The 26284-nt window shown below is 41.0% G+C and overlaps 1 protein-coding gene across 10 annotated transcripts in view; it reads left to right on the top strand.

Annotated features, from left to right (window-relative positions):
* The window catches only part of DOCK3 (dedicator of cytokinesis 3), a 185849-nt gene that overhangs the window by 76118 nt on the left and 83447 nt on the right, over positions 1–26284 (top strand). For all 10 annotated transcript variants that reach the window (XM_054516046.1, XM_054516051.1, XM_054516047.1 and 7 more), the window contains exons 8-12: positions 258–299; positions 2032–2186; positions 17399–17480; positions 21895–21955; positions 23977–24124. In XM_054516046.1, coding sequence (XP_054372021.1) covers positions 258–299; positions 2032–2186; positions 17399–17480; positions 21895–21955; positions 23977–24124 — 488 coding nt within the window. The remainder of the gene's footprint in view (positions 1–257; positions 300–2031; positions 2187–17398; positions 17481–21894; positions 21956–23976; positions 24125–26284) is intronic.

Here is a 26284-nt window from a genome sequence, read left to right as displayed (position 1 = left end):
CAGCCTTTTACTTTAAAAGCTAAGGTAAATACTCCCTGTAAATTCAAATAGGTAGGTAAAGAAACAGCTTAACTGAGAAAAGCCTTTAGGAAAGCAAGTGGTCTTGTGAGTGATGATACACTGAAAAAAGGCATGAAAAGTTGGTAATTATTTTGATAGTAGCATTTTAGAATTACTGTTCTAATGCTATATAAATATAATGTAAATATTTCTTACTTTCAAAAAGGTTTAAATTTTACTATTTTGTATCTCCACAGCATTTGTCAAGTAGACACAGTGTCCAGCAGAGCACATCACAGGTAAATATCATTCATGTTTGAATTTTTTGTTGTCTTTAAGTTCTTGGTAATGTAGGTAAAGGTATGATGGAGATTACTGGGTAAGTCCTTACCAACAGAACACTTCCTCAGAAGATTCCCAAGTATTTAAGTCACCAAGGTCCTGCTTCAAATTCCATTTAGGTCTCTTTTCCTGAGCTTGTAACTGTTGTTCTTAAAAGATACAATTGTGTAGAGAGATCAAAAGCTTCCCTCTGCCCCTGTGACTCTTCTGTCTACCTGCTAACAGGTGGCTTAGTGGCTTCTGTTTCACACATCCTTTCTGTGCTGGTATAATCCTGTCCTGGTCGTGGAATCTGGCTTTGATCTTTACAGAGATCTGTGCTTCCACAGGTACCTGTCTTTAAAGAATGAGGATTTCCTTGGGTTTAATTTTAAGTCCAGAACAAAATTCCTTTTAAACGAGTACAAATCTGAATTGTAAGTCTGGAAATGTAAGATTTTTTTGGTTAGACTGTACCTGTCTGTGCATTCAGAGGAGGTGAGCATAGAGCACTTAGGATATTCATGCAACCTGTTTATTAAGATCAGCATGAATGAATGTAAAGGGTTGTAAAAACTGAAAGCCTGCATTTGCTTATACTCTTTTTTAATTTGGCCACCCCAGCATTCACTGCTATGGTGAATAGGTCTTGATATGTTGAGCCAAAATGTAAACCTTTCTACTATTTGGCTTGATTGGTTGCTCGTGTTATCAACCCTTGTTAAGTTTGTTATACCTGCAGGACAAACTGGCCTGTTAAGCTTTGTTCTAAGTCATGGATTGTTTTTGAGAGGAAAATACCCTTAGGATTAAGTCCCAATGTTCCCCCAGCACTGCCAAGGCCACCACTAAACTCTGTCCCTAAGCACCACATCTACACATCTTTTAAATCCCTCCAAGGATGGTGACTCTACCACTTCCCTGGGCAGCCGGTTCCAGTGCTTGACAACACTTTCAGTGTGGAATTTTTTCCTAATATCCAATCTAAACCTCCCTGACACAACTTGTTCCTTGAGAGAAGAGACCAATCCCCACCTGGCTACAACCTCCTCTCAGGGGGCTGCACAGGGCAATAAGGTCTCTCCTGAGCCTCCTTCTCTCCAGGCTGAGCCCCCTCAGCTCCATCCTCTTCCCTGGAGAGGCTCCATCACCTCAGTTCTTCCTTGGAGTGAGGGGCCCAAACCCCAGGATTTGAGGTGTGGCTTCAGCAGTGCCCAGTACAGGGGGACAGTCACTGCCCTCATCCTACTGGCTACAGAAATGACCTCTAGAAGTGAATTGCAGCTGCTCAAAAGAAATAATGTAACAAATGTTACTAACAATGCTTTAAGTCCATCTGTTTTAAATGGAAATCATCAGGACCCACTCCAGTACCATCTTATAATTCATTTTCAGTACCAGAATCAAAGCAAAATTTGAGAAATAGGATTGACTTGGTTTACTTGATAAAATTAGATTTGCAATGCATAAACCATTTGTTTTGTATCTACTTGGTTATCACAGTTTCATCAATCTATTCAAATTAGAAGCATTAAAAATAGAGCCAGAAAGCTTAATCTAGCCCCTATCTCTGAGGCAGAATATATTTGAGATTAAACTTTTACTTGAGGGTGAGAGGAGAGCAGGATCTCTGTTGAAATGCTCAGGTTGATGTGTTCAGGTGTCCTTTCTGTGTGAGGAAGTGCCCGTGGTTTTCCCTGTTTGGCTCAGGTGGACACCATCCGTCAGCGGCACGGGGACGCCTGCCGGATGCCAGTGCCTCATCACTTCTTCCTCAGCCTGAAGAGCTTCACCTACAACACCATTGGAGAGGACACTGATGTCTTTTTTTCCTTGTACGATGTCCGGGAAGGCAAACAGATCAGGTAGGAATTTGTTCAAGAGCTAAAAAGCTTCCTAGGAAAAGAGTTGTGAGCAGAGCAGCTACACTGGAGATAACCACGAGGTGTTCTTGAGGCCCAGCTGGAAGGACAGAGCTGGGACATCACAGGTTGCTGGCCCTGCAGTTCTTACGTGGGTATATCAGACTGCTCCTTGCATAGGAAATTTAGTGACGCATTAAAGGCACAGAATGGTTGAATTTTTTAGTTTTCTGACTTTGCCTCCAGACATTACAGGAGCTTCCTCCTTAGGGTTATTGGTTAAGAAGCAGAAATAATGACAGGGCCAGGCTGTGGGGCTGGTTTGAGAAGAGACTGCTGTGTGCCTCTGTAACTTTCCTCCACTCCTTGCCTTCCAGGCCTGTCACAAAAGAGCTCTTTCTCCTCACTGTATTGCTCTCAACATAAACTCTTAACATTCATCCCTATGTCTGTGGTCTCAGTTTATTGAACTAATTGGTACCAGTGTTAGCAAACATGAGATGGGCTGGCTTTTCTCTTCCAAGCATGTGTTTTGAAAAGATCAGGGTATGTAGAAGAGCGTTGCAGCATTTATTTTGTGTCTTGGAAGTTTAGCAAATGCAGCTTGGTCTGATCTGAAGAACACCATATTTGTGCAGTGTTCTGAGTTTTGGTAAAAGCATTTCCTGGCATTCACTTGCTGCCATAGTCAAAACTCTCCTAGTTTTCAGCAGTTAGATTTAGATTTGTTTCAAAGTGAGGGAAGAGCCACAGAATGTTCCTTCCTCTCTTAGGAAGAAAGCTCAGAGTAAGTGAGAACAGTTTTGTATCTCTTCAGAGAACATCCCACTGAAAATTGGTCTATATTAGAAAGCTCTGATGACTTGATGGTATTCCTGAAATCCAGCCTAAATCCCCCCTGACACAGCTCCAGCCCCTCCCTGCTGTCCCTGGGCACAGAGAGCAGAGATTGGTTCCCTCCCCTCCCCTGTCCCTCAGGAGGATGCTGGAGGCTCCACTGAGGTCTCCCCTCAGTCTCCTCCAGGCTGAACAAGCCAGGGGCCCTCAGCTGCTCCTCACAAGGCTCCTCCTCCAGACCCTTCCCATCTCTGCAGCTTTTGACTCTCCAGTGGATGGAGTTTAGGATGTGCCTATGATTCCTCTCTTGAGAGAATTACCAGAAAATAGCTATTAAGAGGGAAAGATGAAAATGGAAAACCAAACAGAAAAGATACACCCAACTAGTTCCTACTGCAAAGCAATAAAATATTAAATAATTGAGATGAGAAAAGCTGCCAGGAAGAGGAAGGGACAGGCAGACAAGCTGCTGCCAGCAGAAATTGCTTTAAGGAGATGAATTGTCTTGGGCTGCAGTTTGTATGTAAACACTGAGTGCAGAGCCTTAAGGAAAGGGTTTTGCCAGTGATTAAAAAAAAAGGAAATAATCATTATAATGAGAAAAAGCACAAAGAGTGGTCCAGGCAAATTTAAATACATATAGTAATGCTTTTTTGTGCAAACAGTTGTTATTACTTAGCTCTTTGAATTGAGCATCAGTGGTCTGCTGTAGTGAAAACAGCATAATTTTTACATTTTCTTACAACCCAAAGGGTGCTGGGGAAGAAATGTGTAATGAGGCTGAGCTCTGTTTTGGAGAAGAAACCAGAAAACAGACAAACACATTGCTACAAATTTAGAATGATGTTTTTATATCTACTTTAAAACATTTTCTCTCCTCTCGGGAAATAGTACATTAAGGTAAAAAACCCAAGCAAGGCTTCTGCACACTGCACTCTAAATGAAAGGGACAAATTGACTTCTGAAATGGTTTGGAGGTTGATAAATTTCTTACCCAAGCAGCTCGTGCTGGAGGCTGAGTGGCTTTCAGCATTACTGCCTTGGACATGTGCTGGATTACAAACCTCCCTGAACCTGCTGGTGCCAAGAGCTATTTCCCAGGGAGGTTAAGTGAAGAATTGCTGAAAGTTCCAGTGTTTTTCAAGGGCTGAAGCAACAGCATGCACCAGGTGGGGATTAGCAATCAGAAGTTTGGAGCAGCAGCTGAAATACCTTTTGAGGTGGTTCCCAGGTTCTGAGTACAAAAATGTTCCTGTGTTTGATGGTTGTCAGCAAAGGAGGAGCAGGCAAAGGGTGACAGTGGGGAGCTGTGGACAGCAGAATAACAGCACTGCCAGCAGAGGGGTCAGACCTAGAGGTAAACACAAGGAAAAAGTTACTTCACTTTTAACCTGACAGAAATATAGAAAGTAATACTTCTAAGTAAATAGAACTTGAAGGCTCAGATTTAAAAAGGGATTAAAGCTTATTTGTCTGTTTTAAAGTATTTGGGATTTCTTTTTTTCTTGCATACAAAATACACTAGTCTAGCAACTTTGTGACTCAGCTTTAATACCTCAGTTTGTTTGCTGAGTGGAAATTACTGGAAAATGATGTGATAATTGATGTCGTTTGGATTATAGCCAGTGATTATACCCCATTGGGAGATGTACCTTGGCATGAATGATCATGGAGTGATGGAGTTGAGAGTAGCAGCAAAGAAAATGTTACTGGAAAGATGGCGACCTCAGTAAGGAAGGTGCCAGTAAAGATCAAATAGAGATAGGTAAACTGATATGGAGAAAAGCTATTGGAGAGTTGTGTTTCTGAATGATACTGTGAAAGAGCACAGAAGCAAATTGTTTGAGTATGAAGGAAAAATTAAATATATGGAGACAACAGAAAGTCTGTATCGTGTTCTGTGGTTGGAAAGGCAGTATAAAACAGGACAAATGAAATTGTACAAACAGGGACAGGAAGAGACAGAAACTTGTAGAAAAAGTGGAACTACTAAAGGGCATCAAGGACAAAAAAACAAAAGAATAATTCTATAATGCTTTACCAGCAAAAAACGTTTTGGTTTTTTTTTTTTTTTTTTTACAAAATGAAGAAATAGCTGAACAGATTAAAGGGGACATTAAGCCATGAGCAGATGTTTCCAAGATAGCTGGAGTATTTAATGGCTGTTTTGCCTCAATCTCCATAAGAAGGTCAGCTGCAATCCGATGACAAATGTGAAAAGTTGTGGAACAAATAAACTACTTGTTAGCACTAAGCAGCTAACAAGATGGTAAGTAAAAGTCAACATAGATTTGTCAAGCACAAATCACATCAGAGCCAACTAATTTTGTTCTGTTATATGGCAATGCACCTCCTGCCTCAACAGAAGAGAAGTATTAAACTTGATAGAATAAAGAGATACAGGCTGCATTAACTGCTCTAAAGGAGCTGGAAACTGGTAGACAAAGGGATGCAGAGTGTTGTCTGTGCTAGAAAGATGCAACAAGTAATAGATATATTTACATTTCTTGACATTTTTAGCATGATTTTGATGAGTGAAAATAAATTAAATTCAGTAAAAGAGTGAGGTTTAGATACCTATATAATAACTTTATTTTTCCAGGAAATGCATGGAATTATGCATAACTTAAAAAAATGACACATTCAGACGTATGATAGTGGGATTTTTTCTGAAAATAAATTTGTTAAGTCCATTCTAACTGTCATAGAAACCCAGAGGGGTTTGGGTTGGAAGGGACCTAAAAGGCCATCTCGTTCCACCCCCTGCCATGGACAGGGACACCTTCTACTCTCCCAGGCTGCTCCAAGCCCTGTCCAGCCCAGCCTTGGACATTCCCAGGGATCCAGGGTTTCTCTGGGCAGCCTGTGCCAGGGCCTCCCTACCCCCACAGGGGAGAATTTATTCCTGATATCTCATCTGAACCCCCACTCTCAGTGTAAAGCCATTCCCCCTGGTCCTCTCACTCCAGCCCTTGGGAAGAGTCCCTCTCCATCTTTCCTGTAGACTCCCTTCAAGTTCTGGAAGGGGCAGCTAGGTTACCCTGAAGCCTTCTCTTTTCCAGGCTGAGCAATCCCAGTTCTGTCAGCCTTTTGAGTATGGAAAAGGAGAAATAAATTTATGTCTTATTTTTTCTTTATAAAGTTTATGTTTAAACATGGGAATGTTTTTCATTCTGCCTGCATCCTCAACTAGTTACCCTATTTCACACACCACTGGGATTTAAAATTTTCTCGTCATCTAGAAATATCCTTAATTATGGAGAGTGAATAGAACAAAAGAGAAACTCTGATGTGATTGAATTTGAAGATCTGGGGGCCTAAGCAGTAATTATGCATGAGAGATGGTGTTGTGCATATTTCTGCTGGTAACTCCTCCACCTGCCTCCTCCTACTCACTGAGCCTTTGCCATTCCCGTTATAGCAGCGACCTCGTCGTGACTGGGGGATTGGGAGATGTGCTCAGTGCCTGTGCTGCTGCTGCTGCTGCTGGGACTCACTGAGCAAGTCCATGTGGGCATTTCTCATACAGCAACTGTTCAAACCCTTTGTTGAGAGACCAGGTGCTCTCTGCAGTGTCTGTTTTAAATAGCTGCCATGTCTTTGGGGTGAGACAGGATTGTAAACACTGCAACACGGGCCAGGAGTTTGATTGGGAAACATCTATTTCAGTGTTAAAATTTAAAAGCAGTAGCCAAAATGAGAAAATATATAAGCTTGCTCTTTAAAGCTCTTGCTAATAGGTGATACAGAAAGATGTTTTTTGTGGAAATGTTCTCAGCTTGTGGGTGGATGATGGGGAGAATGTGAGCAGTACAGTCTGTCCCAAGTCTTGTCTTAAGGATTTAGCACCATTGACAAAGCAGTTCTCAGGAGAGAAACATGGTTTGGAAACATAATTATGGACTGAAAAAATGCCCTGGGTCTTCAGCAGGATAGTTGGATTCAGCTGCTCAAAAGTCATCTGACATAAAATCATCTGCCCCTATTTTTCAAGGCTGAGTCAAATGTTCAGTGGCAGTGTTTGGCTGTCAGTACTGCTCTGTGGTGGGGTTTGGTGGTAACTGCAGAGGTAATGGAGATAATGATTTCCTATTTGTAATTTCTCTCTGGATCTTGGGTCATTTTCCAACCAAATTATTTTCTGTGATAAAAATCAGCAGACAAATGTGTAAATAGTTCAAGATACTAAAGGGATAAAACTATGAGAGAACGTAGTTATCAATTTAAATGTGTCCTTGTAAACAAGTAAACTTCTGGGGCATGACCAACCTGGGTTTGGTTTAACCAGTGTGTGAGTGTTAGAAGTTTTCTCAAGCTGCTACTCATTTGTGTAACCTGGTCCTGTAGAAGTCCCAATACTGCACTTGAGTGGCCAGGAAGGCTGGAAAAAGAAAATGTTTGTGCCAGCGTTTAGGTAGAGTAGAATGAAATGCACCACTTGGAAACACTGGATTTAGAAATGATGAATTTGTAGGGAATTTGATTTTCACTCTTTCTGTAGTAGGAGTTTCTGAGACACAGTATTCCTGGTTCAGACGTCAGAATACAAATCTGTACCAAGCTGCTGAAGGTTACCTTGACAAATTTGACAGGAATCCCTCATCTCTGTTTGTATTTGTTGATGGCCGTTAGCTCCATGGTTCTTATCATCATTTAGTCTTTTTTTTTAATTCCTTTTTAACTGTCAATAGGAATGTATATCAGCTACTAAAAAAATGTTAGCAGGAACAGTGTAGCTAAAATTACATTGTGCTTACACATGCCATCTTGAATAATTTTCCTGTAGCACTTGCTAATTGCAGACAATTAGCACTCAGGAGCTTTCATTTCAAACACTGAGCCAACATGTGAAATGCAATGGCAAATTTCCCACAGGTCCTGTCCAGGAAGGGGTTTGAGTCCCCTCAAAGCTCTGATGTGCAGGATCAGCATCCTTAATGCAGGAACACCTGTACAGAGCAGCCCTGCCTGCCCAAGCAGGGCCGTAGAACTTGTACATGTTCTGGACACCAGAATCTGCTTGGGCAGAGGGAGAGAGGGGGAGCAGGTAAAATAAAAAAAGAGTAAGACTGGCATTAATAAAGTCAGAAAGAGGAAAGAAGGCTCACTGGGTAGGTAAATATGGTTGAAGTTGAATAGCTGAAGGAGAAGTTGTTAATTAACGTGGAAGGATCCGCAGTAAAAACTGTGTCAGCCTGACTGCATTCTCTCCCAGGATGTGGAACTGACCTGAAGATCCTTTTTCTGAATTGTTTCTCTCAAGTAATGGCTCTGGGAGTGCTGGGACAATGTGTGGGCATTTATCCCCAGTTAATTGCTTTAAAATATTACCATGCTCCTTTATTGCCAGTTGCTATGTAAGGAAGTAGAAAATTATATTTTACTTTTATTGTGCAATATGCGCTAAATTTTCCTTTTGTTATGTTTTTAATAGCATAGCTATTTTAAAATAGCAAAGTTATCTCATTCACTGTCAGTATACTGATTTGGCTGCTGGGAAAAAATAACTTTGTATCACTCAGAATTACTTCTTTAATATTTAGAAAATTTCTTAGGGATTAACCTTACCAACTAATGAGATTTTTCTTCTGCTTAGTCATGAAAAAACCCATCTTTATATTTTTACCTTTTAGCAATCTGATCTATTGGGATAACTAATCCTCCATCAGCTCCTCCTGTACTTCAGTTTGTTGTGGCTTTAGTATTTCAAGGGCAGTATTTTTCTGAGTTTTGTGCCATAGATAATTCATAGCAATTGTAATGGGAGCAGCATGAGCTTTTCACCCTGCTCAAGGTGAACTTCCTCAAAAGCTAAGCAAGCATTAAGAAATATTGCTCCCCACAGCAATGGCCTTGTTCTGGTCACTGCAGTGACCATGGAAAATGTGTGTGTCTCTGAAGTCTGCTGCACACAGACAGCTGGGACAAAGAGCCTTCCTGGTAGAATATGGAACTTCTACAAAACACAAGTTTTGTCATCACTAAGACGAAACCTGTGGAATATTTTATAAGGTTTGTTAGTGGGTAGATTTTTAGAAAAGGACACAGGAGGAGTGATGCATTTTAATTTTCTTTATTGATTGCTTCAGCTGACTTTCATTACCTGGATCTCTCTGGAATCTGCATTTGCTTGGTTTTCCTATTTATTCTCTGTCTTGTTAATAGTGTATGCAAATGAAACTGCTGCTGTCTGGATTTGTATATGAAAGTTGCTGTAAGAAATGTAAGTGGTGTTATTAAATATGTTAATTCTTTTCTATAAAATTACTGGTTTTCCTAGTTCCTATGGAATTATTAATATGTAGCTATTCCAAAGCAGGAGCTTTTACAAATATCCATCTTATTTTGAATCTCTCACCACCACCATCCTCCTTCCCCCACAAGTGGGGGCTTTTTTTGGTTGGGGATCAAGTCAAGTATGACATAGAAATAGGCAGGGATATAGAGTTTTCTACAGGATTATTTTGATTTTTTAGCTGTTTAACAGGAATAAATCAGTGAGTTGCAGGCATTGGAACTTCCTCCCTTTCCTGCTCAGGAGGAATTGACAATGTGTTGTGAACACACGGCTGGAAGAAATTCTGCTCACGTGAGGGGCAGCAGGGAAATCTGTGTTGTTTAGATGTGTAACTGAGCTCAGAGAAAGCACTTGCAAGTAATTTTCTGTCTGTAAGAAGGCTCAGTGGATGGAATCCTCTTGTGCTTCAGCTCTTTCTGTGGGGAAATTCCCCCTTAAAAGCCAGGTCTGTGTTCCTGACAGAAATTGTCATGTGCAGAGCTCTTGTAGAGCAGGAATTAAATGTGACAGCTGCCGTACCAGACCTCAGAACCATTAGCTTCTCCCAGGGTAGAGATGGTGATAAAATCCTTATTCTACAAAATACCTGTAATCCAAAATTAGAAGTCTTCCCTGCAAAGCTTCCCTCACCTGCCACCTGGCAGGGTCAGTCTGCCTTGCCTTCCATTAGTTAAAATCACTGTCACTGGGGAATTGCACTCAATGACTGAAGTCTCTCTGTCTTTTCTTTTTTCTTTTTTTTTTTTTTTTTTTTTTAATAGAAGCCTTTTCTAGTTGACAGAATTCCTTTCAGGAACAAAAATATGTACCTTTCATGATGGAAATAACAGAAAAATCCTTATGATAGTGTCAAATGTTCAAGTGTGGCAGAGTCACAAGAAGCCAAGGAGAATGTAATTGGTGCTTGGCTCCCTTTCCCCTGCAAGCCTCAATAACACTTTAACATTGTGGTGGTTTTCCCTTGAATGTGGCAAAAGAAATGACAGGTAGTTATTTTCACTATTTTCTGTTTCCATGGAAACCCAGTGTTTGCAGTAACAGTCTTACTGTAAGCTCTGTAATCCTCCCCTGGGGCTTCTCGCCAATGTGGTAATTTAATAATTCATGAGCATTAAGCCCAAATTTGCTAGGAAGCAAACTGTGTTGCTTGGAGCCGTTTTCTCAGGGCCAGATTGATTTCCCTCACAGATTCAGTGTTCTTTTCTCTAAGATGTCTTTATAAAATACACTCCATAAACCAAAGCCGTGTACTGTGCCTCAGTTGTTTGTGAAAGCGGGGTTATTGCAGAGCTGCTGGATAAGACAGCTCAGGAAAGAACTCTCCTGCCTCCCCCAGCAAAAGAAAAGGGGAAAAACCAAACACACTGTGTGAGCACTTGCCTGAAAAGGAAGATTGTTAGGCAGTCCATGAGTCACTGTTGGGACAGTGAGCAAACTGAAAGTTCAGCAGGGGTGATGCTCCTGTCTGCAGGGCTCGGCAGTGCCCGCTGTCCATGATGGATTGCTCAAACACTGCTGGGATCTGGGAGATGCTGGTGGTTTACACTGGAATTGAGTTCTTCACAGACATGGCTCCATTCTCTACATATGCTCTGGCTTCTTGTCACTCTCACACTGAGAATGGAGACTCATTCTGTGGAGCTCTGGGAGATTTTGTTATTAGGTCAGTTTTACAGCAGCTGTAAGAGCCTGGATTTTTTTTCCCAAGAGGATGAGCAAAAATTAGCAACTCTAAAAGATAATCATGATGAATAGAATATAAACTTGAAAAGCTTTTTCAGAGGATACTCCTACTGCTTAAATAATCTTTCAAGAGTAAAACTAATTCTTTTTCACAATGGGAAATTACTAAAATGTTGATATAGGTGTGTGCTTTCTTCATGAACAAGAGATGAAATAAAGCTCATGAAATCAAGTGAGGCTTGTTTCCTTTTTAGAAAGTTCCCACAGGGTATTCTCAAAAGCATCAGGCTGCAGTGCTGTCCTGATGTGACCGTTTCAATCACTGACTCTGATAATGTTCTTGCAGTTTACAAACTCGAGAGATTTGAACAAATTTCCAAATTCCAATTTCCAGTTTGGCCAATGGAATGAAAATAAAAGTCTATTTGTTTCTTCTGTGAAGTTGTGCAAGCAAATATGAGAAGCCTTGTGGGGTTATCATTAACTGTATTGCAGGGTGCAGCAGAAATGGAAAGCCAGGACAGTAGAGCCTGATTTTCCCTCAGCCTCCAAAGAGGATGGTGGGGAGCAGTAATTGCTTTCTGGAAAACTGGCTAATGTTGCTCTCCTGGGGCTTTAAAACTTCTGCTCTGCTGGGTCAGTGCACTTCCTTTTTGATACAGGAACAACTTCCCAAGTTAATCCATGCAAATATTAGCTTGACCAAACTGTAAGGTTTTGAGACTGTAGTTCATTTTTCTCTCCACTTCCCCCTCCCACCAAGCCCCAGGGATCTCTTTCGTGGTGTTTCTCTTCCAACTTAATTCATGTTTTGAAACAAGCTCCTTTATTTGCAACTTTAAGAAAGTGCTTTGATCCTATACCAGTAATTCTTAACATAATTCCATTCATCTGGTCAACATATTGTCCTTGTAGAGCTTGTACACACAGGGGCAGGAAGAATGCAGTGTTTGATGGCACTGTTGAGGTAAACTTCCTGACATGTGGTGTGTGCACCAAGACTGGGATATTTTGAAGGGAATTGTTGGCAAGGTTTAATTGCCATAGAGTGACCAGCTCATCCCAAGCTCTCTCCTGGATGGGCTGTGTGGAGCTTGTTCTTGAGATTTATCTGGGACAAAATAGGGTGCTTTTACAGTAGCATCTTCAAATGTTTATGGTGCTCATATGCCAGCTCAAATGTTAGCCTAGAATTATTGTCAGGCATGTTAACATTCTTTAAAGAAAAGAGAGACATTTTTCAGGAAGGAGGGCAGAGGAGAAATGAAATAATATCATGCTTATCATTTGTTTTTTAAGCAGTAGGACTGAAGGGAGATGAACTGTCCTGGCTAGGCAAGTGCTTGTAGCTTATTCCTGCAAAATTCTGACTTCTGTGGCAGCATTTTCAGATTTTTGTTCCTGACTTTGTATTTTGCATGCAGGCAAGGTTTTACATGATACTAAAAGTGTCAGAAAGAAACCTGGGGAGGCACCAAGAGAAGATGAAAGTCTAAAATACAAGTTGTTACATGATCTTTTCCACTGCCACGTTACCCCTTCCCTGAGCACTTCTACATGTGTCATGGACCAATATGTATTTTTAAAATAACCTGTGTTCTTAGAAGGGTTGGCCACATGCTAAATTCTGAAAATCCAATTAAATACAGCTTTTGAGAAAGGACTGAAGTATTTTTAATAATATTGGGGGTTTTTAGTGTTCCCCCAGTTTTCTCTGGAAATAAGAAGCACTGAGCAGAATAAGAAAAACTAGGGGCCATTTGTATATTTGTACCTTCTCCCTTTCAGTGGCACATTGGAATGGAGAGGGTGAAGGAGGTTTTGTTTCTAGGAGAAATAGCTGCTGGACCATTACTTAAGACCAGGGAAGGGTATAAAATGTGAGGTTTCTGCCTAAGGAAATTGAAGCCCTAATATGCTGCTGTCTCTGCTTCAGAAAACCAATCTCCTGTTCTTTGTTAAAGAATTATTTTTTCTAGTCTGTGCTCTTTATCACCAGTCTGTAGGGGGATAAAATATAAGAAAATAAAGATAGTGTAGAAGGTAATCTTACCCCTAAGGAGCTGCAGCTGGGCCAATTATCAAAGGTTAGGAACAGGCCTGACTTTACCAGGCCACAGCTGTGAGCAATGAGAAGAAGATGCTATAAAAGAGTGGGGTGGGTAGTTGAGAGGGAACTGGAGTCAGTGGCTGCTTTGTGGAGAAGAAAGAGTCAGTGCTCTGAGGAGCTGCCCATGAGAAACACCAAGCAGGTGTGGAACTTTTGTGATAAGGAGACAACAGTGTGGAACCCCTGGAGTGAGATGCCAGCACCAGTCTCCAAACAGAAAATGGAATTGGAGACTGGTGTTGTGACCTTATTGCAGGGGGTCCATACTTTGGCATTATGCATCTATTAATGCTGTACCTATATTCCCAAATTGGTGCTCAGTCAGGATTTTTGCCTTAAAACTCCCCCAGTAATGAAATGTGCCCATGAATGAACACAAGGGGCTCACCAGTCCAGCCCAAGCTCTTTGCCAGCCCTTTCCTTTTGTTGTCATCTTCACAGATTGTGTGAAGAACATCCCAAACAAACCTCAACCACAAAAACTCCCTGGGGACACAGTGCCACTCCTGCTCACCAACAGGAAATTTTGTCCCTGTTTGCCCCCTTTTTCGTGCTGAAAGTGTAACATCCCAAGCCAGTGATGGCTTCCTTCCTTTCTGCAGAGTTCAGTATGGTTCTGCTTTGCAGTCACTTTGGGGGAAGCCAAGAAGTGAGACACTGCTCTCCTTTCACTTTTCCTCCTTTTCAAGTGAAGGAACAAGAAGCTGTTTGACTTTGCTTGTCAGAGCAGTGGTTCTTATATTTGAGTAGCTGTAGCAATTACTAATCATGAGAGTGATTGTAAACCCTGGCTTAGTGCTGCACAAGAGGTGGTTTCACTATGATGTGAATTAGCACAGGAGGAGATGCTGCAATTAGAGTAATTGGAGCTTACTTATAGCATATAGGAGGAAGAGGAATAAATAAGCTTTTGTTTAAGATACTGCTTCTGATGTGGCACCTCTTGGGTCTGAGCTCAGCAGGGTAAAATGTTAATTTTTTTCCTCAGTTTTGATGAATTTATCTCCAATTTTATGCAAAAGAACTGTTTTTGGTGTATATTCAGAATAGCTGAAAACTTGTATTGCGTTGTTGGTTTTAGTTGTGGGTGTTTTGTGGGTTTTTTTGGCTTTGGGCAGCAGTAGGATCGAGCAGTCAGATTGCATCTCAGTACCTCCCATGCTTCATTTCCACCACATTGGCAGTTGTAACTACTGGGTTTTTAATTAATTCCCACATGGAGTTTATTCAGAATTGATATTTCAGTCCTACTAAGCTGGACTTATTGTTGCCTGAATTCTGTGTGTGCTCTCGTCCTTGTGCAGAGAATAAAATTGAGGAAAAGACACACTGGAGACTCAACTTTTCCCAAGGACGTAGCTCTTAAAAGAAGAAATTAAGCTACTGAATTCCCATTAAGTTTCTTGACCCTAAATGCGTGTATTTTTGTCTAAAAACAGACCTGCAATGATAGATGAAGGCAGTGGATTTTCAGGTCATTGGAAACAGGGTTATTCTTCCAGATTTGCTTTGACATAGAAATAAATTTGCAGTTGTAAAATGGGAAGCAGCTGACTAACTAGTTCATAATGTGGGTCACCAGTGTAAAAAAGGTTCCAGTCCTATTCCAGCAGCCCTGACAGCATCAGCACCACTGAGACCTTAGAATAATAACAGAACAGCAGAACAGAAGTAAACTGTTCTTGATCAATAGTAATATCAAAGCTTAGAGAGAGGAATGCTGGAGATGAGAAACAAGCCCACAAGTTTCGGAGAAGTGATGTGAAAGGAAAAGAGGGAGAACTGGAGCTGGCTTGGTCCTTTGGGGTGGCCTCTTGGCACTGCTGCCTTGTCACTCTCTGCCTCCTGTCCTTGCATCTCCTTTGGCCAAATGCCTCTTCCTGTTCCACAGTTCTCAAATGCTGCAGTTGACTCAAAGTCCCTTTAATTATTTATTCACACAAACTCAAGAGGACTCTAAATTAAGGGGAAGGAACGTAAAGGTTGTTACTGCAGTGGTGCTGGCATAAGGGAACAGGTGATCAATAGGCAGGTGAGAGGGGTGGTGGCTGCTTCATTTCTTGAAAAGCACTGGAATAGAGTGACAGGAACCAGATTTTCTCCATGGCTTTAGTAAGGAAAAGATGAATTGCAAATTTTAAAACAATTCCACTTATTAATGGAGGAAAACCTTGCAAGAGACCATCAAGTGAATCTCCAGAATATCCCTCTTTGGGTGCTTTAAAAGCACACTAAGCAGTCTTTTGTTGATGAATGAAATCCATACAGGCAGCTCAGCTCAAAGACCTGGCAGCCCCTTCCCTGCCATTGTCTGAGGGACAGTCTGCACAGGATTTTGTGGTGCCCAGGATTGCGTTCAGCTCCTGTGTGAAAATGAGATGCTCATTAGAGCTGAAATAATAATAAAAGAAACCCTAAAAAAACCTGTTTTGAAAGCTCAAGACTACATCTTACTGGAAATTTAAAATACAATATGTAACGTTGATTTATGTGTTGGGTAGATAGAGGCTGTGAAGATGTAGTGTTGTTGTAATGTGACTGTCAGTGTAATATTGTGACTTTCTAGTATTGTCCTGCTCTCCACTTAACACATCACAAAAGTACTGAAAAATGGATTTTACCATATCATTAAAACATTTGGTAAAATGTTCTTAACTTACTGACATCTCAAAAGAATCATGAAATATCTGTTTCTTATGGGTTTCTTTGTGGCATTTCAGCAGTCTCTGGTTATTAGCACTGGTAGCAAATTAATTAAAATTATAACTGAGTGGGGTTGTGGGATACATGGAGATTGGAGTAATAGTGAGTGACAGGGAGAGTGAAACAGCCAGAGAGAGGGATGATCTGAATTGCTGAGCATCATTTACTTACATAAATTATCATGCAAAGGTGTATAATGAGATGTATGGGTCATGCTTGAGAATTAAGGAATATCTTAACAAAAGTAATAATTCTGAAAATACATCAGTGTTTATAATGGAAGGTCACATGAACTCACAGCATAAAGCTGTGTGGAAGGGCCAAGAGGTGATGTCTGATAAATCACTGTTAGACTGAGCAGGAGCTTGGCTTCCCCTGTGTGGAACCCCCAGATGTGTGTGTATTCATGGTGCAGGTGTCTCAGTACCAGACTGTTACAGTCTTACAGCTTTAGAACTGTTCCTGAAATGCTGGTGAAAAATTGCACTGTGGGTGAGTTCTACAAAATGATTCCAGCACTTTTTCTTGGATTTTTTAACAGTGTTAAATTACTTATTTGTGTGTGGGGATATCACTGCTATTCCTGCCCTGCAAAAAATGAGCTTCTCTAAAGGGCTCTTTAATGCAGAAAGGTGACAAGAAGCAGTGGCTGTGCACTGAAATCAGGCATTTCCCATGGTCCATGTGCTTTAGCAGCAGGGATGAGTGGCCCTTGCAGCAAGCTGCCAAAGGAGGTAGTGTGAACACTGTGCTTTTCATTTTCTTCAGGCCAAGGGTGGACAATATGCTGGCAAATGTATCAAGTGAAGGTTACTGGAGTTGATGCAGTTGTACTGGATAGGATTGAAAGGATCTGTGATTATTGGAAGATTTAATAATCTCTCTTTAAAGCTCTCTCTTTATTTCTGTGAAAATCTAGGAAAAAATTGTGGTCAATACTTAGGGGACTGTTGCACACTAGGGAAAAATGCTCATCAAACTTACTTTTACACATAAATTCTCTGTCTTAAGAAAAAAATGTGAATATCTATGTCTTACCATGCATTGTGAGTATTATTCATTTTGCAGTCTGGCTAAACGTGCTGGTTTTATTCATCAAAGGGCTGCTTAATTTGATTGGTAAGAGTTATATAAATTGAACCTTAATGTATTTGAATTAGTCTTGCTTCTAGAAATGTTCTGTGTTGAAGGAGATTGCTTAATTGGTATTCTTGTAACTTTTAGTTTTGAGTGGATTTTAATGAACTCAGATTTACCAAAGGCAGTGTACCTCTCAGCAAGTTTGCCTTAGCCTTTGCCTGGAGGAGTTGTAATGTATACAGGTCCTGTGCTTCTTATGTTCACATTATTTTAATGTTATTGCATCATGAATATGCATCAACACAATGTTTTCATATGCAGACTACTTACTATTAGAAATCTGTGCTATTCCTTGTAATTTTGTATAGACAGTGAATACTGTTTTATAGACTTTGGAATTATAACAACCACTGCATCTTTTTTTAATGAAACCCAAATCTACCTGTATTTTTCTGTTGATGTACAGGAAAAGCTGATTGTTTTTTACCATTGTTTGTTTTTCAGTGAGAGGTTCATGGTGAGGTTAAACAAGAACGGAGGCCCCAGGAACCCGGAGAAGATCGATCGAATGTGTGCACTTTTCACAGTACGTGTCTGTTCCCTTCCTTCCCCCCTCACAGCAGTGGGGTTGGAGGTTTCCTGAGGGGAAGGAAACCCAGTTCTTCCTCTCCAATATAATCAGTAAAGGAGAAATCATTTCTAAGTTTTGTTACGATTTTGACTAAGTGTTAACATAGAAAGTAAATGTACTTCTAAATTTTTTTATGGCTAAGTGAATATTCTGAAGTACTTGCATTTGTTCCTGCAGATGGTGTGAAATTTTGAATATTTTCATTGGATGTGCTGTGCTCTTTGATAACAGAGCATAGGAAAATGCTGTGATGGCCTGAACCTAAAACAAGGCACTTTTTTCTGAATGAAAATCAGACAAGTGTTTTCCCTTGTCCTGTCCCTATGTGCCCTTGTAAGAAATCGCTTCAGTGCTGGTCTTAAGTTGTGTTCAAAATTCCCTCAGAATCAGGTGTCAGACCATCATTTTATCTGCTACTTCTTCTCAGAAAGGATATGAAAATCTAGAGACACTGAAACTTAACAGCTCCTCACAGAATAACTGTAAGGAATCTCAGATCCCAAGTGTGATAAACACCTTCCATCGTGACTCACCTTTAGTTAGTGCACATGCTGGAAGCTCTGTAGCAGGAGTATTTTTACCTGCAGTGAAGAAGAAAGATGGCAGAGCTTTGGTTCTGGCAGTGACACTCCCTGAGGTCAGGCAGGGCTGGACACTGAGCCAGGCATGTTCCCCCAGCACTGTTCCCTTCTCTCCCTTAAGAAGGCAGCAGGATTCCTCCTCTTAGGGAACAGAATAGATCCAGGTGTAAGGATGCTCTGTTCTGTCTCCATCTGGATCTGAGAGCTGCAATCCAAAAGTAGCACTGACCTGGATGCTGACATCAGTAGCAGTTCTGGTTTTGGTACCATCAGTGAGGTGCTGAAAGCTGAATAAACATCGGCAAGGTGACAGTGTCACCTCAGAGATGGTAACTCAAACCCAGAGTCTGCTCTTGCTGAGAGAAGGCGGACAGGGGTTAAGGTTCAGCACTGATGTCTGAGTCAGGTGAAAGGCAGGAGTGCAGCTTTAGGAGCTGCCCTAAGGAATAATCTCAAAAGGCAGCACAGGCTTTGTATCAACTTTGGCACTTTCTGGCCTCTGAGGTTCATCAATGTGAAAAAGATTTTCAGCATCCAGCTTCCCCACCCTGACCCATGCCACACAGCCTGGGGTCATGGAACAAGTGTCCTGTTTCTCCCTGTGTGGTGAACAGTGTGAAACAGTTTTGCTCTGGTGATCTGCAAACCAGCCTTTACAGCCTTTAAAAAATAATGATAAATTACAGCCAGGGCCATAACACAATTCCAGGAGAGGCCTGCTGCATATTCTGAGCAGGGCTAGTGTAGTCCAAGAGCAGGGAGCCCTGGGATTGCAGGATTTGCCAGTGCAGCCCCAGGCCTGACCAGAGATACCTCCTGAGCTCCCTTTCCTATTACTATGCAAAAATGCCCAAGCTGCTGCAGTCTCTGCTCTCCAGGGTGCTCAGACTCCAGCACTGGCTGGTGGAGGTGCTTAGACTCTCACTCTTCTGCTATAGAGTGTGTATTCTACATAACAAAAATTACAATGAATGTATACTCTACATAACAGGAATTATAACTGGAAAAATTATCTGTGCAAAAGATCTCACACTTCTAAAACAGCATTTTTCATCAATGTGTTTAAAGACCTTTCCAAAGTGTAGTAAAAGAGCAATAAATATTTGCTGTTTTGAATAACCATTTTATCTGGTTTGATCTTATGATAATTTCTTAATTATGAAATGCTTCTAAGATAAGATAGTTCTGTGATTTTCAGGTCTTCTCCCAGGCTCGTGTTCATCTTGACTTTAAATCTATTTCTTTATTTCCTTGCCCTACATCACCACACCACAATATCTTTCTAAAACTCTCCTCTTTGCCCAAGGCAAGCAGCCCATATCTTAGATAATTCAAGGGATCCCTGTCTTTTCCTGCTATCTCTGTTACTTCTAAGGGTTCAGCTGTCTCCTTGTGTAAGATATCAAAATTACCCAGGCTTGGGTTTTACATCTGCTGTCATATCACAGCAAAGGTGAGAAACTGCTTGCTCTGAAGATCAAAGCTCACTCAAGCAAACCTCAGCCTGTGCACATGTAAGAAACATTCCTGGGTCTGAATTAAAATGTAACTACACTGTATAAGGTTGTTATTTTTGTTAAATACCTTACTCTCTGTGGCCTATGAGGTTGGCAGGTGAATTAAATAACTTATTACTGGCAGACAGATATCCTTGATTCCAGTGGTTTGGGGGTTGTTGTGATGGTGTTTGGGTTTTTTAACACACAAACAGACCTTTCTAGAAACCAGCATTGTAAAGAACTAACCATTATTGTAGAGAAACTCTCTTCCATACCCAATAGAGGTGAGAAAATTTAGGGGTGATTTTCTAAAAAGTCATTCAGTTAGAATTATAATGGAATTATGTTGTGTATCAGTCAGTATCATTTAGGAAGCTCAGAAAGATGTGGGAAATACCCACAAATATCCACCCTGGATGCAGTTCTTAGAGTAAACAGTAAATGTGTTTTATCCTCTCCTGATCCTGGAGATGTACATGGATTCTCTGCAGAGGAATCATCTGAAAACTTCCTCACAGGGGCTGGGGCTTTTGATTGTTTGGTCCATGTCATGGTAGGAATTTCTTGCCTTATAAAAAGCCTGTGCTGTACAAACTGAAATGCAAGGCCATCTGGGCCCACATTTTTTGTCTTCTGCCTGTGACACTTTAGTTGCTTTTCCAATTTCACAAATAAAGTGTGAACCCATCAATATGTTCATGCCCTGCCGTTTTCTGATGTTTTGACAGCTGCCCTTTGAAAAAATAGTTCTTTAAATTGCTGTTAATTAGAACTGGTAATCTGATGGTATAGTAAAATTCCCCCTGTCAAAGCACAGATATTTTCAGGAATCTATTGCTCTCTAGAGCATTAAGTATTACCTCCAAGTTTTTTTGCTTTTTGAAATGTCTTGTCAGGCATTTCTGAGATTAAAACTATGTCAAATCCCTTTTAGTGTGGAACTTCATGTCTCCAAGACATGCAAGATAAAGGCTACCATATGTTACCCTGGTATGTTGGGTGATGGAGAAAGCCTAGAAAGTGTGTTCCCTTCTTGGTGCAGCAGCAAAATCGAGCCTGAGGAGGAAATGCTGAGGATGGTTGATGTGGCTTCATTTTCTGGCTCTGGAGAGACAGATCTGCTGGTTAGCAGCATCCCAAACAGTGGCTCTGCAGCTCCCTGCATATGCTGCCCTGGGAAATGCAGAGCTGCTTTTAGAGAGCAAGGAGGTACAGCCATGAATTTATTACTTGCCTGCTGTAGTTCAGCAATGTAACACAATTGGGAAGGGATTGAAACTTCTCCTTAGGATAAATTCCCTTTCTGCCTAGTTCTGAGTCACTGTGCCAGCTTTTGTTTGGCTGTGTGGCGCTGTAGTCTGGAGTTGCATTGCCATCATTATCTCACTGCTTGGGCTTTGGGTTCTCAAGTCACATGAGAAAGAAATTCCCTGTGTGATTTAAGGTTCATGTTTTAGCTTTCAGCAAAATGCAGGTTTTAATTCTAAATTCATTCAGATTAGGGATGACAGATCTTAGATGTCCACAGTTTAAATTTCTTCCCCTCTTTATACAAAAATAGCATTATTTCCTTTTACAGTGCTTATAGTACCACATAGTTGAGGAACTTTTTAAAGAAAACCTCTAAATTTTATCTGAATCAGAAACTGTTGCCATTAATTTTTGTGTAAGTACTACCTGACAGTGAGATGGCAGCACTCAGTAGAGAAAGAGGCAGCAGCTGTCGCTGTAGAGCACAAGGAGCCTTTTTGCATCAGTCTAAACCAGAGATGAATATTCTCCCAGTACACAGTATCTGTTCAAAGTCTTGTCTGGGAGGTGAGGGGCATAGGGAAAACTGGTTTTTGGGAAGAAATGTTTCTTAGACCTTTCCTGTAACTAAAAAAAAATACAAATGCAGGAGGAATGTCTCAGAAGTTGCTGGTTCTTTATGAAGTTATCAGTGAAAAGTACAAGATACCAAGGAATTGCAATTAAGGTGGCTTCTGACATGTGAATGCAAACTGCTGCAGTAATGAGTTATTGAAAAGTTTCCTAAGTATATTTTCTTAATTTTTTATTTATTTTTAAATTTCTCTCAGAGTTAATAACACTTATTTGTCCTCTTTAACTTCAACTTTCCTTTTGCTCTTCTGTAGGTTCTCTTTTTCCTGTTGTTTGGTTTTTCTTGAAGCTCATTTTTAAAATTCTTGGCCTGCTTTTCTGTAACATAGGATTTCAGAGTTTTCATCCACATTTATAGTTGCAGGCACTTAAGCTGGAATGTCTCTCTTTTTTCTAATCTTTCAGGATCTCAGCAGCAAGGACATGAAGAGGGATTTGTACATAGTTGCCCATGTAATCCGAATAGGTACAGTATGATTTAGTGCTTGAAATGTATGTAATAAACAGAGCTCTTAGAGTGTTCTTAAATGTATGTTTTAATTAGCTGACTTTATAATGGTTTATACATTTAGAAAATGTATAAATTGTATAAATGTATAAAATGTATAAATCATAGACTGATTGACATTCAGACCATATGGAGCTAAGTGTTAGAAAGTTACTGGTGACTGTTTAGCAGTGATTTTGTTTTTCTGAGTCTGAAACTGAATTTTTGATTAAACACTACATCTACAGGAGAGGGACAAAGTAAAAAGGCTTTTTGTTTAATGTCTAAAAATTTCAAATGAGATCTTTTTACTGGTGCTATAGCTGGGTTGCAGGGCAGGACATCAGTCTGTGTGACCATCCACATCAAGTAAATCAGAGGCTGTTAGACAAATTTATGTCAAGATTTGTGTGCTGCTGTATCAGTCTGTGGTGCAAATACATATTTTACCCGTGTTAAGTATGATTTATTTTAAATATTAGTCCTGAAATGTTAGCAGTGTATAGTAGGGGCAGCAGAGACAGTTTCCTCAGCTGTATTATTGCAAACAAGTGAGAAGTGCAGTGCCATTCGTGTGTTTCAGGTGACTGAAGAATGGCCAGGCAGTGTTTGCAAGGAAAGGGTTTTTAAGCCTGTTGCCAGCCCAGTCACTGCTCACACCCATTACAGCCACAGGCACCTTTTCTGAAGTACAGCAGCTCTAAGCAGCTTTGTGTGTTGTGCTGGGAATGGCAGTGTGCCTTCAGAGCCACAAATGTGTCAGAGAGGTCAGGGTTTCATTATCTGACTTCCCATATCATAAGAGCCTACACATCAGAATTGCTCTGTTATCACTTGAGGTGATAAATGAAGCCTGTGCAAAGATGCTGTATTAACCTTGATGCAAGGGCTGGACAAATTATTATGTGTAATGTTACAAGTTCACTTTGATTATCTCAGTGATTTTTCTGGCCTTGGCATCTTTTGCTCTATTTAAAAACTGCCTCAGTAATAGGATGTTAATCACTGAGCAGCTTTGCACCTCAGAATTCTCCTTCCTGTGCTCCAAGAAGGATCCATCCAACCATGATAAACAAGCAATATATAATATTACATGTGTTATATGCAATATATCATACATTCCCTTAAAGCAGTTGAATAGCATGAGAATTTGTGCAAATAGTGCACTCTGAGGAAGGAGCACAGTGAATCTCTGTGGGTCTGACTGATGAGTACAGCCATATTCTTGGCTCATCCACAGATGATTTGTAGTCAGCCCAGCTGGATGCAAATATGTGTCATGGAGCTGCAAATCAAAGCTGGCCAGACATGATGCTTTTCACTTTGCCCTTGGCTGGTTTTGGCTGCGTGAGGTGTAGATTCAAATGGACCTCTGGATTTGAAAAGTTTGAGTGAAGAGCTCTAGTGGGTTGACACCAGGTGCCCTCCGAGCCTCTCTGTCACTCCCCTCATCAGCAGGATGGGGCTGGGGAGTAAATAAGATGGAAGAAAATTCATGGGTGAAGATAAAGGCAGTCTGATAAAGCAAAGGCCATGAGCAGAAGCAAAGGAAAGCAAAGGATTGATTCTCTTCTTTCCATCAGCCATCAGTATCCAGTCACTTCCCAGGAAGCCAGGCTTCAGTCTGTACAAAGCCAAACCTCCCAGTGACCAATGTCCCCACTCCTCCTTTCCCTTGTGCTGCTGAGCAGATGTCACAAGGTTTGGGACATCCCTTGGCCGGTGTGGGTCTGCTGTCCTGGCTGTGTCCCCTCCCAGACCTGCCCCCCAGGCTCCTGGAGAGAGGCAGCCCTGGTGCTGTGCCAGTCCTGCCCAGCATCCCTGGGCTGGCACCAGCACAGCCCAGCCCGTGGGGCTGGGGCAAAAGCACCTCCAGCTCCTCCAGAGCCAGGCAGGAGCGTCACCTGCAGCCTGGGGCTGCAAGTGCTGGCTGTAAGGAGCACAGTAGGCAGGATGTGGCTGTGTGTCTGTCCCTGATGTCTGAGTGTCCCTCCTTTCAGGCCGCATGTTGCTCAATGACTCCAAGAAAGGGCCCCCCCACCTGCACTACCGGCGCCCCTACGGCTGCGCCGTGCTCAGCATCATGGACGTGCTCCAGTCCCTCTCGGAAATCAAGGAGGAAAAGGACTTTGTGCTCAAAGTTTACACGTGAGTAACTCCTAAAAGGAAGTTTTTTGCTTCTTTATTATTCCAGCAGCTCATAAAAACTAATGAATATTATTCACAGATCTTTCAGGTGTGTGGAATGCTTCAGAAATTATTGAATATTGCCCAAATCTATGTGACTTGCAAAGCTGCTCTTTTATTAATGTGAATTATTTAAAATCTGCTGAGCTCAAGCCCAAAGAAAAGTGCTGCATTTCATCTGATGAAGGGAATAATATCTCATGCCTCATCTGCTGTTCCTTACCACTCATGGTAACCAACAAAAGAAGTAGAAAACAACTGAAGCCAACAGTGTGTGACCAAATTCTCAAAACAAATCAACGTTTTTTGAGCAGGAATCTGTCTTCAGTTATTTGTGATTTTGAACTTTGAACTAACATTCTTATTATGAAATGTGGTCTCACAGTTGTAATGAAGAGGCCACAGACAAACTGTCTGGAGACTGCAGGGAATATTTTAAATCCCTTGTCAGTGAGGATAAATACTGGCAAGATCTGCTTTGCAGATGGGCTGAGGCACAGCTGACACTGCTTTGTGGTCTGTGGCCACTGTTGAGAGTAATAAGATAATTTGGTGGGTTATGGAACTTTCTCATTCTTTGGGATGTGCATTCAGCAGCAGAAAATGTGACCTTCAAGGGAAACTAAATGAAAAAATGTCTTACTGTTCACTGAAGATTATTGGGTGTCTCTTCATACATTAGAAATCTCTTAAGTGCAAACAAAAGTCTCTCAGAGTCAGCTCTTTCATTACTCTTTTGCCAAAAGTTATGAAAACTGTAGCAAAAATGTCAAATTATAGAGAAGAAAATGGTCCTCTTTCTTCTCTCTGTCAGTAGAATCTGGCCAGTCTTGGCCTTTTGTTACATTCAGTTCCAGCTTATCTCAGAGCAGTGGGTTTTGGCTGGAGAATCTATTTGCTTTGTGGATATGGTGTTAATATATTGCAACTGCAACATTTTGAATGTTTACAGAAATGGAACATTCTGATTATTAGATTTCTGTTTTGTCGCCCATTTAATGCTTCTTTAGCTTCTGAAAAATAGAACAGAAAAACCTTGTTGAAACACTGGACTTTGTCAGTGACAAGTGGAGTCACACAGCCTTTAGAGCAGCACAAAGTCTTGGTACAGTGATGGAATAAAAATCTCAGGCACAGAGCTTCCCTTTTCTTCCTGCTCATCTGCAGAGTTCTGTTAGTGTGGATTCCCTTCACAGCACCCAGAGCACCAACAGTTTCTGCCCAAATTCCTCAGCAGCTTTGCACCAGCTGTTCCTCACCTGGGCAGGGAGAGCCCCTGGCTGAATTCAGCTCTGTAATCAGATGTTTGTAATTCTTTATCACTATTATCACTCTCCTGGGCTGCTGTAAGCCTTGTACATCATTCTTTTTGTTGCTGCTGTTTGCAGTGTTCTGTGTAAACCTCCAGCAGAAATATTCAGGGGGGAACATGGATATATCTGAGGGACACCAGCTCATTCCCTTTGCAGCTTTGGTAGCTGTTGGTCTTTCATGACAGAGTTGTCACAGGTTTGTCTCTTGCATCTTCTCTTTGCTCATTCCTTTAGCTAACCTGCCTTTTCCTGTTCATTGGCTGCAATTGAAATGACAGAGTTTTGTCCTTTGGAAATTTAAAGTTGAATATGAGTGCTTTAACAGCCCTGAACTGATTTCCTTACCTGCTGCTCTTATTTTGATTACTGTTAAAATGCCTCAGGCCAATTCCTAAACATCATAAAGATGAAGTAAGGAGAGAGGTGTATTTGTACTTTTCAAGGAGCAGGAAAAAGCATTCCTTTTATACTCTATGTGGTTAAAGCTTACAGCTGCCACAAATGAGGCAGCTAGAAAAGCCTTTTCATAGGGAAAAGCTGGAAAAAATTTCAAAGACTGAAAACCTAACAAAGGCTGAAACAAATACATGGTCTGTAAATGGAGACTTCTGCTGAATCCACAAGAGAATGCTTATGGGAGGGGAAGAAAAAATCAATTTACTTCACCAATCTTTCTCAGCTTGCCTTATTATTGTTAAAGATTTATGTCTGAAAAATATTTTTTTCTCACAATTGAGATTTTTCTCTTTGTTAATACCACAGTCATGTTAAAATCTCCCTAAGAGGATAGAATACCACAGCTGTAGTT

Source organism: Molothrus ater, chromosome 11 (genome assembly GCF_012460135.2).
Source record: "Molothrus ater isolate BHLD 08-10-18 breed brown headed cowbird chromosome 11, BPBGC_Mater_1.1, whole genome shotgun sequence".
Classification (NCBI taxonomy): domain Eukaryota; kingdom Metazoa; phylum Chordata; class Aves; order Passeriformes; family Icteridae; genus Molothrus; species Molothrus ater.
The sequence above is the reverse complement of the archived record's forward strand: the minus strand, read 5'-3'. Positions and strand labels throughout refer to the sequence as shown.